This window comes from Echiichthys vipera (genome assembly GCF_963691815.1).
Source record: "Echiichthys vipera genome assembly, chromosome: 11".
Classification (NCBI taxonomy): Eukaryota; Metazoa; Chordata; class Actinopteri; order Perciformes; family Trachinidae; genus Echiichthys; species Echiichthys vipera.
Window position 1 is genome coordinate 15,257,307 of NC_139836.1, and position 12,787 is coordinate 15,270,093.

The window sequence follows — 12,787 nt, forward strand, 5'->3', positions numbered from 1 at the left end:
TACTTGAGGTTGTGGATTTGCATTTTATACCCAATCTAAAACATTAAGAGGACTGAACTATGAATGAGATATGGGTATTACATACTAAATATTTAATGAGGAAAAGTGGTCAAGAAGGGTCTGAAATGTCTTTAAAAATTATAAGACATAACTAGTACCAAAAAAACACATGTATAAGTCATGAACATTCTCACAGTCTCACAGTAGCGAGAGTCTTGGTCTTTTCAATTTATACAATTAATGCATCCCATGATTCCACTCACATTAAATGTACACTACATTTCCATAGCAACTGATCTGCAGAGTGGATAAGATATAAATAATGACCAAATGTTATTCATTAAGTTCACCCAGGAAAAGAAAGAGTTTACTGAAGCCTTAACAGCACACAGCACCACCAGGGCCAGAACATCATCATCTGACAATGTGCTGACTGAGGAAGCTGCAACATTGTGCTGATTGCACTGTACCATCACTCAAGGGAACATGCGCCTTAATGATGGGTGAAGAAGAGGAAACAGAAGGTGACGAATAGTGTGCTTAAAGCGTGATTTATATAAACACGATTACCCATTAATCATGTTGCTGTACTGACTTCTGACCTCAGAACAAAGCACAACGCCTATGTGCTGTTAAATTATACATTATTGTGATTGCAAAGCCTTTTAGACAAAACATCCTAAATAATGATCGGACAGCTGAGATCTAGGCAATTGCCAAGTCTGTCTTTCAGTGTAAGATACAGCATAATTTACAGTATTGGTCAAGGTGAAACATGGAGAACATAATTATACTGTATGTTGAAATAAAGCACAAGTACATGCAGGTTTGGGGAGTAGTTGAATATATGAAATAGCGTTACATAATTAGGATACAAAAAATGTAATATATTCCCTTATATTTAGTAAAAATGGGGATTATTAAGCATTATTACAATTTCAAAATATGTTTTAGAATAAAGAATGATATACCACCACACATGCACACACAGCACTTCTTGCCTCATACAACACTACTGAAACCATAGCTAACAGTTGCCAATTCATTATCATGGCCTCGAATGTTAGTGAAAAATAAATGCTTTCACTGCAGAAAACAGTGCAAGTTATGCCTGTATTTGGTACTGAGGTAACCCATGAGCAACGGAAAATAATCAAGTCACGTTAATATGGTGATACTTGGATTTGGTTACTGTACTGACTACGTTTTCAACAGGTATTTAGTAATTGTATCAGAATGTTGTTAAAGTAACCCTTCCAACCCTGATTACATGTGATTGTGTTGAGTCATAACTTCCTTGCTAGGAAGTTAGGAAAATATAAAGATACATAAGCAGATTTTTAATCTTAATATCTACCCTCTAAATTGGTCCAAGATACTTTTAAAAAGGCAAGACATTAGTATAAAAGCTTGCAGAAGTGTAAGAAATGTGAACAATTTTCTGACTTCTTTCTTAAATTATTTCCTAAAGCACAAACAAGTTCCATTAAAAAAAGCTTAAAAACATTCATTTTAGAATTTAAACAGTGGGGAATATATATAAAAATGCACCGACCAACAGCCAACCACTAAGAAAATTCAATATGAATAGTGTATGGATGCAGGTGGGAATGAAGTGTCATTTTAGCTTAATACCATCCATGAAAGTGAGTAGGTATAGCATGAGACTAATTTATTAGTAAGCAGTCTCAGCTGTTATAGTCAAAATGAATGTTGGCATTTGGTATGCAAAAAAACAACAACAATCACAACTTCCCTGATGGCTGAAGCAAATAATCTGATAATACCATCAAGTGACACAACGAGTTACAGGATTTCAGTGATAGAGGAGATGACGCATCATACCATCAAAGCAGAATAACATTTCGATCAATTCCAATCAGGCTGCACATGATGTGATAAATTAACCTAAGACGGCAAGCTGACTATTAGACTAGAGTAAAAACACCAAGCTACAGTAGCTCCACAAACAAGTTTGCGTTTTTGTGAAAAGTTGCAATGCTCTTACATGTGTTACTGGAGCAAATATTTTGTATGAGTTCTAGTTGGTTTGAGCCAATCCAAACTGTATCCTCTGGCCGCTTGCTCTCTTGGGGAACCCTGTTTCCTCACATGAGCTTAGAGCAACAGAAAAAGTAATGACTTGTACTATGCTACGCGTAGGCCTAATAATAAAAGCTGCTTCTGTGGGAATTGGGCCATGCGTGTCAGGTTCGGCTCTCCAGAGTAGCAATACCTTAGAGAATCCCCCCCAACCCCCCCACCTCTCAACTGGGGAAGGATAAATTGATGATACAGTGTGGAAGACAAATGAAATTAATCTTCCCAGTACCTGACAGGAATCGACTTTAGTGCTCACGCGCGCACACCCACACACGCGCACACACACACACACACACACACACAAACGCGCTAAAATAGCTTAAAACAACAATAGAGCTCTACGACCAACAAGGTAGATGAAATCAAATAAAGGCAACTAATAGACACTGCAATGTTTTCATCAGATAAAACAACTGACGTTTATTTATCTCTTGTTAGCTTTACTGAATGAGCAGGCACTGTATCTTGAAGAGGCAGATGGGCTAATTAAAAGCAAGTATAGCGAGCCGTTTTTTCTTTTTTTACACTAAGCCAGATCTGTGTCAGAGTTGCCTCAATAGCATGTGGCAACAGCAGGCTTGATAAGCTTTTTAGACTGTCATATTGATCTTCATGTCACCTGAGGGCAAGAGAGCTACCTGAGTATCCAGGTCGACAGACACACTTGAAGCCCCCAGGCGTGTTGATACAGATGCCCTCGTGTAGGCAAGGTGAAACTTCACACTCATTCACATCCAGGTCACAGAGCGTTCCAAAATAACCAGGAGGACAAATGCAGTGGAACCTAAAGAACACATGAAAACACTCAATTATCATTAAGAAATGAAATCCACTGAAGATCAGTGTGACAGTAATTATAACATTTTATTTGTGTTTTATTTAGTTCTTACTGTAACTTTTAAAATAAGAATAATTTATTTGTCTGAGTAAAAACAGCTCACACTCTTGCATAACAATTCATTGGAGAAAACAGTGTGTGGTTTCCATACGGACACATGCAAAACGCAGAAGTAGGCTACCATCATTGGGGCAGTGTAGCCAATAGTTGTTTTTTTTTCATCACTGTAATTTGTTAACATAATGAACATCCATACAACAACAACAATATACAAATACAATACGCAGCTGTCAGGGGCTGTCCAGTGCAGTAAAAAGTTCAAGCGAGACACGACTATAGAACACAACAAAGACATTTTAAATTAATTGGCTAGACAGATTGATGATATACAGTATTTCACAGATATGGAAGCGATTTCTACATGTATGATGTATTTAATTGCGTGACAGACCATTGTCATTTACAGCACTGCCTCCGCTTTTACGTTTCTTCAGAGGTACATAATTACAACTTCCATGTTTGTTTTTGAAAGAAACTTTTAACTCTGAGATGTATGCGGGCATTGACGATTAAATCATTTCTGAAATGAATGTATCTCTTTGTGTACGTGAACGGAGCCTTAGGGTGGATATTATGCCCCATTTTTCACTCTCATACTGACGCGGCAGCTCTTCAAAAAAATAGAATGAGCTATATGGTAGCAATTAGGTTTCCCTGTGTGTACTTAATTTGAATTAGATTTCATCTGTCCAACAGTGCGGTTTACTCCATTCAAATCCCTCTTTGCAGCTGTCGGTGGCTGTCTAATATCCCCTGACCACAGAAGAGTAGATGCTTATCGTGTTTGTAGGTAATAAGAAAGGGTGTAATTAGACACCTCTTAGCAAAAACAGCTAAGCTACATCTTTTGATTCGTTAGACATTTTTGATGTAACATTAAACCAGTTACATCACATAACATTTATGTAATATGCTAAATCACATTCATTATAGAACTGGGCTGAGTGTTCTGAGACATCCCTGTCATAACAATGAAGGCTTTCTTTATTGCTCTGTGTAATACCAATGCCTGCCAATTAGTTTGCTAGTCAGTCACAATTAGTTTCTATGCACTTGGCTCAACTGTACATATAGAGATAAGAGAAAAACTGATGTGACTTTTACAGTCAAACTCAAAGTATCTAACAAAAAGAAGCAAGACAGCAAGGGCTCAGTGAGAAAACTGTGGAGTCCAATTCATGACCCCAGTATAGATGGACTTGTTCAGCTTGTTGGGTCAGGGAGATGTAGATCGCCGCATGTGCAGTGTTTGTGGTGGGCAGTGAGGTTAAAACACACCTGATGTGAACTCCCTGGACTGTGCAATCAGGGGAGCGCTCTGAGCAGGGCCAGGTCACATGGGAGTGAAATCATGACGGGAGACAAACTGGAGACAAACCATTTAGGACTCAAATTGGCCCTGGGACTTCGCTACCCATCTGTCTGACTAAGCCTGGAAGCCCCGAGGCTCCCATTAAGCACAGCAGAGAGAAGCACCAGTGGAGTAAAGCTCAATCTAGATACATGATGTCTTCCTGCTGAATTTGCTCTCTGACTTAAGAATAGCAGCTTATGTGTGTCAGGATGAAGACAGGCTTGTTATATAAACCAGAACACTTTGAAGGGAACACCACAACCTCATGCGTTTTTTTTTGAGAACGTTTTTTTTTGTTCATTCGCCTTTTAAAACAAATGCATGAATGAATGTAGCCTGCCATCTTTTCTAAAGCACACAAAAAATAAAGGCTAGGTAGCAAAGTTGAAGCAAAGAAGGGGTTATGTTTATATATTCATATTTACTTGTTCACGAGGTCATGGCAAACTGCAGAGTTCTGGCAAGGGCTGGATGTGCACTCATTGATGTCTTCCTCACAGTGAAAGCCAGAAAATCCCATCTTACAATCACAGCTGGATAGGAAAAAAAATCATTCATATTGATAATTTTGTCTCAGATGGAAAAATGATCAATCTGTGTCCAGGCACATGCACAGAGAAGAAAAATCTATAGAAATCTAATGATATTAATTACACACCACATTTAGTGTGATTGCACATATAGTACACCGACAGAAGCATAGATTTTGACTGTTTAAATCTAAGGGCTGCATGATGAGAGCAATTAAGGCAGATTTTTTGTTAAAGGTATAATATGTAGTAATATCCTAAAAAACGATGTATAAACTACTCATTCATCACTTGTTACCCACTAGAAATATGTAGTGGCATCTTTATCTGCAGAGACCCTGACCTCTGCTTGGAATTTTAGTTTCTTCTTATTTTGAGGTGGTCAGGGACGTTTTAGGGTGTTTACTCTCTAGCTTGCTGCTCTCTCTCCTTCTCTCTCTTTGGCTGTTCAGTCCGGAGAGGAGAGGAAAGGCTGATTCTGAATGCTCTGTGTTTACAGTAAGAAATGCTTTCTACATATTCTACCTTTAACAATTTGACCTCATTCAACCTGAAATGGTATACTGTACCACTAAATCCATTAAAATACATTTGTTCAGAGCAAATCTATTTGCTGAGTGTATCAAAATTACAGTATAATGGCCTGAACCCTGTACAGGAATGAAGGTTTCTTGTACTGATACCCTAGTCTATTAATGTTTAAAGTACATCACTACAAAGACTGACATTGTCTTGCCTCCTAAGAAATGAAAAGCTGGTTATGGATAACACTCTTTACCTGTAACTGTTGACCCGGTCCACACAGTTGCCCTGGTTTTGGCATGGATTTGAGCTACACTCATTGGTGTCAATTTCACACCAACTTCCTTCAAATCCTGCAAGATAGATGAGATGGTCATGGATCAGCAAGCTCCACTACATCCTGAAAAACGTCAGAGCCGATGATAACAAAGACCCAAGTGAATGCCATTTTAATGGAACTAGTAGCCCCTGTAGCATATCTCATCTTCCAGCTCTCAGCACTCAGTGTTTCCCCTTTGAGAATGTGTAAGTCTAATAATACTTTAGTGCCACAGACAGATTGGTCTGAGGGTTAGTGTTTTGGGATTTGGGAGGTGTGTGGCTGTGTGCGCCACCGTGCATCTGTGTCTGTGTGTGTGAGAGAGAAAGCGAGCGAGCGGGGGGACATCTTGTTAAGATAGGGTAAGAGGGAGAGGCTAAACCCAAGAGCTCTTTTGCCCTGGTTCATTAGGGGGTTGAGGGGCAGGATGGCTAATCAGATCAGCATGGATGTTTTGTTGTACTTTTGAAGGCAGCCTGGGAGCACATTATGTTCTGCCTGTCGTACGTATTCCCTTGATCTGGTCTATATAATAGCTTTCTGCTGCACAAGTCAAACTAAGGCTACGTTCAAACCGCAGTTACAAGGGACCTGAATCCGATTTTTTCGCTCACATGTGACCCATATCTGATTTGGTTTTGACAGTGTGAACAGCCCAAGTCACATTGAATCTGAGAATTTCTAATCAGAATCAGGCCACTTTTAAATGTGGTACTGAATCGGATACGTATCAAATTTGTATCAAGCGACTTTGACATCATTCTGACCCGCACTGCTCTGTTTTGTAAATGAATGACAAATAAAGTTGATTGGGAAAAAAAGTGTGCCACAGGCGTAAGCCAGGAACAGAATCAAAACAAACATGGAGAACAGCAATGAAGCACTTCAGAAGCGTGAGTTGTTCACATAGCAATCTGTAGACACGCCACATTTAAAGACGTAATGGAAACAGCCAAACAAAAAATCGGATTTGAGCAATAAATTGGAATTATGGATTAAGAACATAGTGTAAATGTCTTTATGTGAAGTCAAACTTAATAAAATAAAAAAAAATAAAAAATAAATTGTCAATTTGTTAAATCGAATCACTACTGAATATGTTGAAATTTAAATACGACTGTGCACGTGTTAGGTTAATTGATGACCCTAAAATTGCCCATAGGTGTGAATGGTTGTCTGTCTCTGTGAGTCTCTATGTGCCCTACCATAGACTGGCGTCCTGTCCAGGGTGTACCCCGCCTCATGCCCGATGTCAGCTGGGATCGGCTCCAGCCCCCCGGTTGAAGATGAATGAATGAATGAATGAAATATAATGTGGACGGAATTCCTACTTTTTAATTTCAAACTCAATTTAAAAGTGAAGCCCTAGATATGACATTCAGACCTAAACATCCAGGACACCAAGGGTAAGCAATCTATCCAAGCTTATTGATTTTTTTATGGCCATCATTTGCTTCCATACCATTGACTTTCAGCATTCTGAAATTGCCAAAAGATTTGTTGTGGTATAATCAATGATACAGCGGTACGATCTCCTGTACGGTCCTGCTATTTTTTTTTTGAAACACTGAGCTCAGACCTTCAAAGACTACGATTGAGTGTTAGAGCTGTTATTGTCTCCCTGTCTCATTATGTTACTCCTGCTACTTCAAGTTAAGAGATACATATTTGAAACTATGATGGGTTTTGGCTCATGTAAGTATGAGTCCTCAACTGAGATGACAAGTACTTGTATTAACAATGATGAGGTTTATAATTCTATTTGAGACAAGCGCACATTTAATCTTGCAAATGTGAAAATAAGAGGTGGTTAAATATGTATGACATGTTTTAAATTCTTATATATTTTAAAGAAACATGGATGCACTAGTATCAATGTAGAAAAAATAATGCATTTACTCACGATTACAATGTGTTAATACCATGTGGTAGATTTGTCATTTTTCTTCTGTACTGTATGTAATGATACAATACATCAGGAGGTAACACCAGTTAATGCTCTGTAATGGCAACAGCTATTCTTTTTGCTTTCAAACTCCACTGTAAAAACAACAGATGGCAGACAATTATATAGATCATACATCTCCCGAGTGCAGATAGATGTAGCAGTTGTAAGCCATTATTTGTGGTTTGCTATTTAGTCAGATGAAGATCGGTACTATTGATTATTAAGTGTTGCATATAAAATGGATTAACAAACCGGATAGAACTCTCCATGTAACTCTCACTGTGCATTTTTAATCAGCTGAAGACAAATTTCCATTACACTTAGAGTGACGCTAATGAAAACAAACTATGACAGTGACACCTACGCAGCTCTGTGCATCTTGGGACGCAAGGATGAGAGGGAAATCCATGAGACCAGAGAACACAGAGCATCTGGTGAATTATGGGACAGCACAGGTTTCCCAAGCTGGTATGTCAGTCAAAGCAATGGTGGAGCACCTCAGGGAGTATTTCGAGTGTCACTGCAATGTAATGTATCTTCTGCCACTGAGCAGTGACTGGAGGCTTCTCTTTGACAGAGTACAGAGAGGGATACCCAAGGCGTGGGTCTACGTAGTCATTCCATCATCTGGCTGGACCTACACTATATGATCATTGCTCCTGCCAGTGAATGTCTCAGAGGAGAAGAAATTGTGGGTAATCCCCAGTAGATAGCGAAGAAAATTTGAAGGACGTTTCAATTGAAATATGAGTGATGTCTTTACATTAAAATTGTGAATTTAGTCTGGACTGCACCATTTGTGAACAATCTTCTTATCAAAGTGGCTGTCAGTCTGATGTAACAATTTCTCAGAGGGGGTTCATTTAGAATATTACCCTCTGCTTGTGCAATGTCGATTATGGTCTTTGTTGTGTCATCAGAGTGCTGTCAGACAGTACATCAAATATCACACATCACTGATCGCTCAATCTGAGAATGATTTTCGCACTGAAAATCATGTTTTCTGTCTGTGTTGAGTTCTAGTCCTCCAAGTTTGAAAGTTGAAAGATTAAAGTTTGTTCTTAGATCATATCTTTATTTGGCCAATCTGCATTTTTATGGCGCAACACTGCACAGTTGCAACAAAATTCGGTCAAACTGAACCATGGAGTTCTGTTTGCATGTGAAGCTTTCACCTCCAATCATAACACCCTCATCAGTGTAATTTGAAAAACAAAACAAGGGTATGTAGGAAGATGTAGAAATTATGCGTTTTTACCAAAAACATGCTCTGTGTACACCATGTCCCCCACATCAGGTAAAAAAAACTGAACGAGAGGGCACCACGCGCATTCAGACCATGCATACACATGGTTTTCTAAAGGGCTGTGTGATAAAATGGAGATTAAATATGAGATGAAAACAGCGTCTTAGCCACACCAGTTAGCTATAAGCTAATTTACACCTGTAGTCTGTAGGCAGTAAACAGAGAATAGCATCCCCGTTTTAAAATTAACACTGTAGTTTAAACACATAATTATCAGACAGTACATATCCACTGTACAACAACATTTTCCAACATTAAGACACATTAACACAACAATATTGATTAAGTGGGTACATGAATGGTTTAATTTTTGCTATGATTTCATTGTGAATTTAAATCAGTAAAGCTGCAGGACTGTATTATATAATTTAGTACAGAGCTCCGAAGGTCTGCAGCTCTAAAGACTGATCTGCCTAAGATCACCTCTGCTCGTTGTCCTAGTTGTTAACCCATTATTAGAGCGCAGTGATGTTAATTCTTTTAATGGGGAAGGAGCCAGATAATTGATCACTTTATACACTTAACAAGCAACAGCAAGACGCACAAAGCTGTCAAAGGTTAGGGGATTATATTAGATTTTTGAATGATATTGCAATGATATTTCATTACGCAAAATTCTCAGCCATGCGCTTCATAATTTAATGCCAAATATAACAACTCTACAACACAAGTTACTTTATATTGTAAATATAATTATATCACAAATGAACAAAAGGAACCTAAAGAGATTTCATATCTCTAATTGTCTTGTTGGTGGGATGGTGGTCCCCAATGCTCTCTCTTTGATTGAGCATCAACTTCCTTCTGATGCAAGCGGAATGAATGATACTCCTACAACTAACTTTATGGCAGTGTGTATACCATGATTTTTTGTTGATGTGTGGCAACACTGTGGCTGTCTGCATTCGCACAGAAAGCAAGATATAAAGGCAAAATGATAAAGTGTGGTGACATTGATTCATCACTGCACAGAGGCCAATTTGATGGAGAGTCACTGCACATCTTGGTTTGTTTTCGAATTCATGTTACATAATTTACATGCAGCACCACGGATGGCAACAAAAACAAAGTTTTGTGTAAGATTCCATTGAATGGAAAGATGATAGTTATGTAATATAGCTTTCGGTTAAAAACGTTCATCAAAAACATTTTTCTTGCGTCTGTAAAAAGAGACACATCTGGCACAGGCAGACATATCATCAATCCTGAGCAACAAACAATGAACAACTCATTTCAGGCAATTAAAAACTGAACAAAATGGGCAGACACACTAGATATCAAATTAGTCATAATGGCTGGTTTTTATGACCAGGAGGTACAGCATGCTTGTGAGTACTTCACATGCACTGACCAGAAACTGGGTTAGAATAAAAAGGATAGACTTGCCATTGCTGAGGAGCATGTTGTGTGGACAGAGGAGAACTGGTCCAGAATGCATCTCAGTGATGAGAGTACGTTCAATTTATTTGTGTCTGATGGGAAACATTATGTTTGGGGTAGGACTGGGAACAAGTCTAAAAGCTTTCAGCATTTCTGGACGAATCTCATCAATCCCTGGGGCTTTGCCACTGTGGAGTTGTTTGACTACCTCAGTGACTTCCACCAGAGATATTGACAATGATCCCCCATCAGCCTCCAGCTCTGCCTCTACAAAACTTCGGGGAAGTAGTCGGATTAAGGAGTTCCTCAAAGTGCTCCTTCCACCGCCCGATTACCTCATCAGCTGAGGTCACCAGCATACTGTCCTAACTATAAACAGCTTGGACGCATCCCCGTTTCCCCTCCTGAGGTGTCGAATGGTTTTCCAGAAGCACCTTGGTGCCGCCCGAAAGTCCTTCTCCATGACTTCTCAGAACTCCTCCCACACCAGCTGCTTTTACTCTGACACAGCAGAGGCTGCAGCCCTTCCGCCTCCGGAGTCTTCTGGCCTCCTTCTTCAGTCGAACAGCTTCTCTGACCACCGGTGTCCACCACGATGTTCGAGGGTTATCGCCCCTTGAGGCACCTAAGACCTTGAGGCCACAGCTCACCGCTGCGGCTTCAGCAATGAAAGATTTGAACATTGCCCACTCCGGTTGAATGCCCCCAACCTCCACAGGGATGCCAGAAAAGCTCAGCTGGAGGTGTGAGTTGAAGATCTCTCAGACAGGGGCCTTCTCCAGACATTCCCAGTTCACCCGCTCTACTCGTTCGCGCTTACCTGGTCTGTCCACAATCTTCCCCCATCCTCTGACCCAACTTATCACCAGATGGTGATCAGTTGACAGCTCTGCCCCTCTCTTCACTTGAGTGTCCAAAATATACGGCCTCAGATCAGATGATCACAAACTCGATCATCGACCTTTGGCCTAGGGTGCTCTGGTACCACGTACATGTATGAGCATCCTTATGTTCGAACATGGTGTTAGTTATAGACAATCCGTGACTAGCACAGAAGTCTAATAACAGACGACCGCTCGGATTTAGATCAGGGAGGCTGTTCCTCCCAAAAAAGGCCTCTCCATCATTGCCCACGTTGGCGTTGAAATCTCGCAGCAGAACTATGGAGTCCCCTACTAGAGCCCCATGCAGGACTCCATTCAGGGTTTCCAAGAAGGCTGAATACTCAGAACTGCTGTGCGGTGCATATGCAAAAACAACAGTCAGATTTTCCCCCCTACCGCACTCAGGCGTAAGGAGGTGACCCTCTAGTCCACCGGGGTAAACTCCAACACCACGGCACTGGCAAACCCGGCCACCAGGCGCTCGCTGGCGAGCCCTCCTTCTGGGCCTGACTCCAGACGGGGGCCCTAGGCTTTCTCCGGGCAGGGTCTCTCTTCCCCTTCCTCTTCCTTGTTGTTCCATAGAGTCTTTGTGAACCATTCTTAGTCCGGCCCCTCGCCTGAGACCACTCTGCTATGGGAGACCCTACCAGGAGCACCAGGCTCCAGACAACACAGTCCTCAGGTTCACAGGGACAAACAAACCTCTCGACCACGATAAGGTGATGGTTCCTGGAGAGGTCTGAAATACATGAGTTGGCTCAATTGTGTGCGTCTATTACATCATCTGTAGCTCTTTGATTATAAACTGTGCTGCACGATAAGAGACAAAATAAAATCCGATTATACTGTGAAGTAGCTCCAATATTAAAAAATATATAACTTTAAATCAATCAGCACTTGTGTGAAAGGGTGGTGAATACTGCAGATCCCACTGGGAATCAACACAGTGTCTGCACCTCTATGCAGGTTTCTGCTTGGTGCTTTGGTTTGCTGATCCATAGAGACTGAAAAACAACACCAGGGCTAAAATGTGAGCAAACACTGGGCTTGCCTTTAACAGGAGACAAGAAAAGAGGACTCCCAAAGAAGGCGTCCATGTTGCTCTGCTACTATAGGATATGTAAGGAACTATTTGTTAGAAATGTTAATACAAAATGATTCATGTTGCTACAAGTTTGTTGAATTTCCTTTCTGCCTATAGAGGACAAACACTGCTTACCTCACCTTTGGCTTGGATAGTTGCATTTTAACATTTCAACTAATAAGAGATTGCAACTTGATATATCATCAGTTATAATTGCATATATTGGCTATGCTTAAGGGCATAGTTTAAACTGAGAAATGTGTGGGACATGATTGTGCCTTTTTTTTTTTATATCAGGTTATTTAGAGTTACAAATTTAGTAAATCACTACACCCTCTTTACAGTATCCCCTACTGTCATGATCTAAATGAAAGAACACTCTGACTTTATACAAATCCTCATGCACTCATCTAGGTCGCCTTTGGCAGTTGCACTGCGCTTATGGCAATAAGCTTCATG

At 40.2% G+C, this 12,787-nt stretch overlaps 1 protein-coding gene across 1 annotated transcript in view; it reads right to left on the reverse strand.

Moving 5' to 3' along the window:
• The window catches only part of eys (eyes shut homolog), a gene marked incomplete at both ends in the record, with an annotated part of 161,773 nt that overhangs the window by 86,632 nt on the left and 62,354 nt on the right, over window positions 1-12,787 (reverse strand). The window contains 3 exons of the mRNA XM_083923228.1: window positions 2,742-2,887; window positions 4,781-4,888; window positions 5,664-5,760. Of these exons, the coding sequence (XP_083779354.1) occupies window positions 2,742-2,887; window positions 4,781-4,888; window positions 5,664-5,760 (351 nt within the window). The remainder of the gene's footprint in view (window positions 1-2,741; window positions 2,888-4,780; window positions 4,889-5,663; window positions 5,761-12,787) is intronic.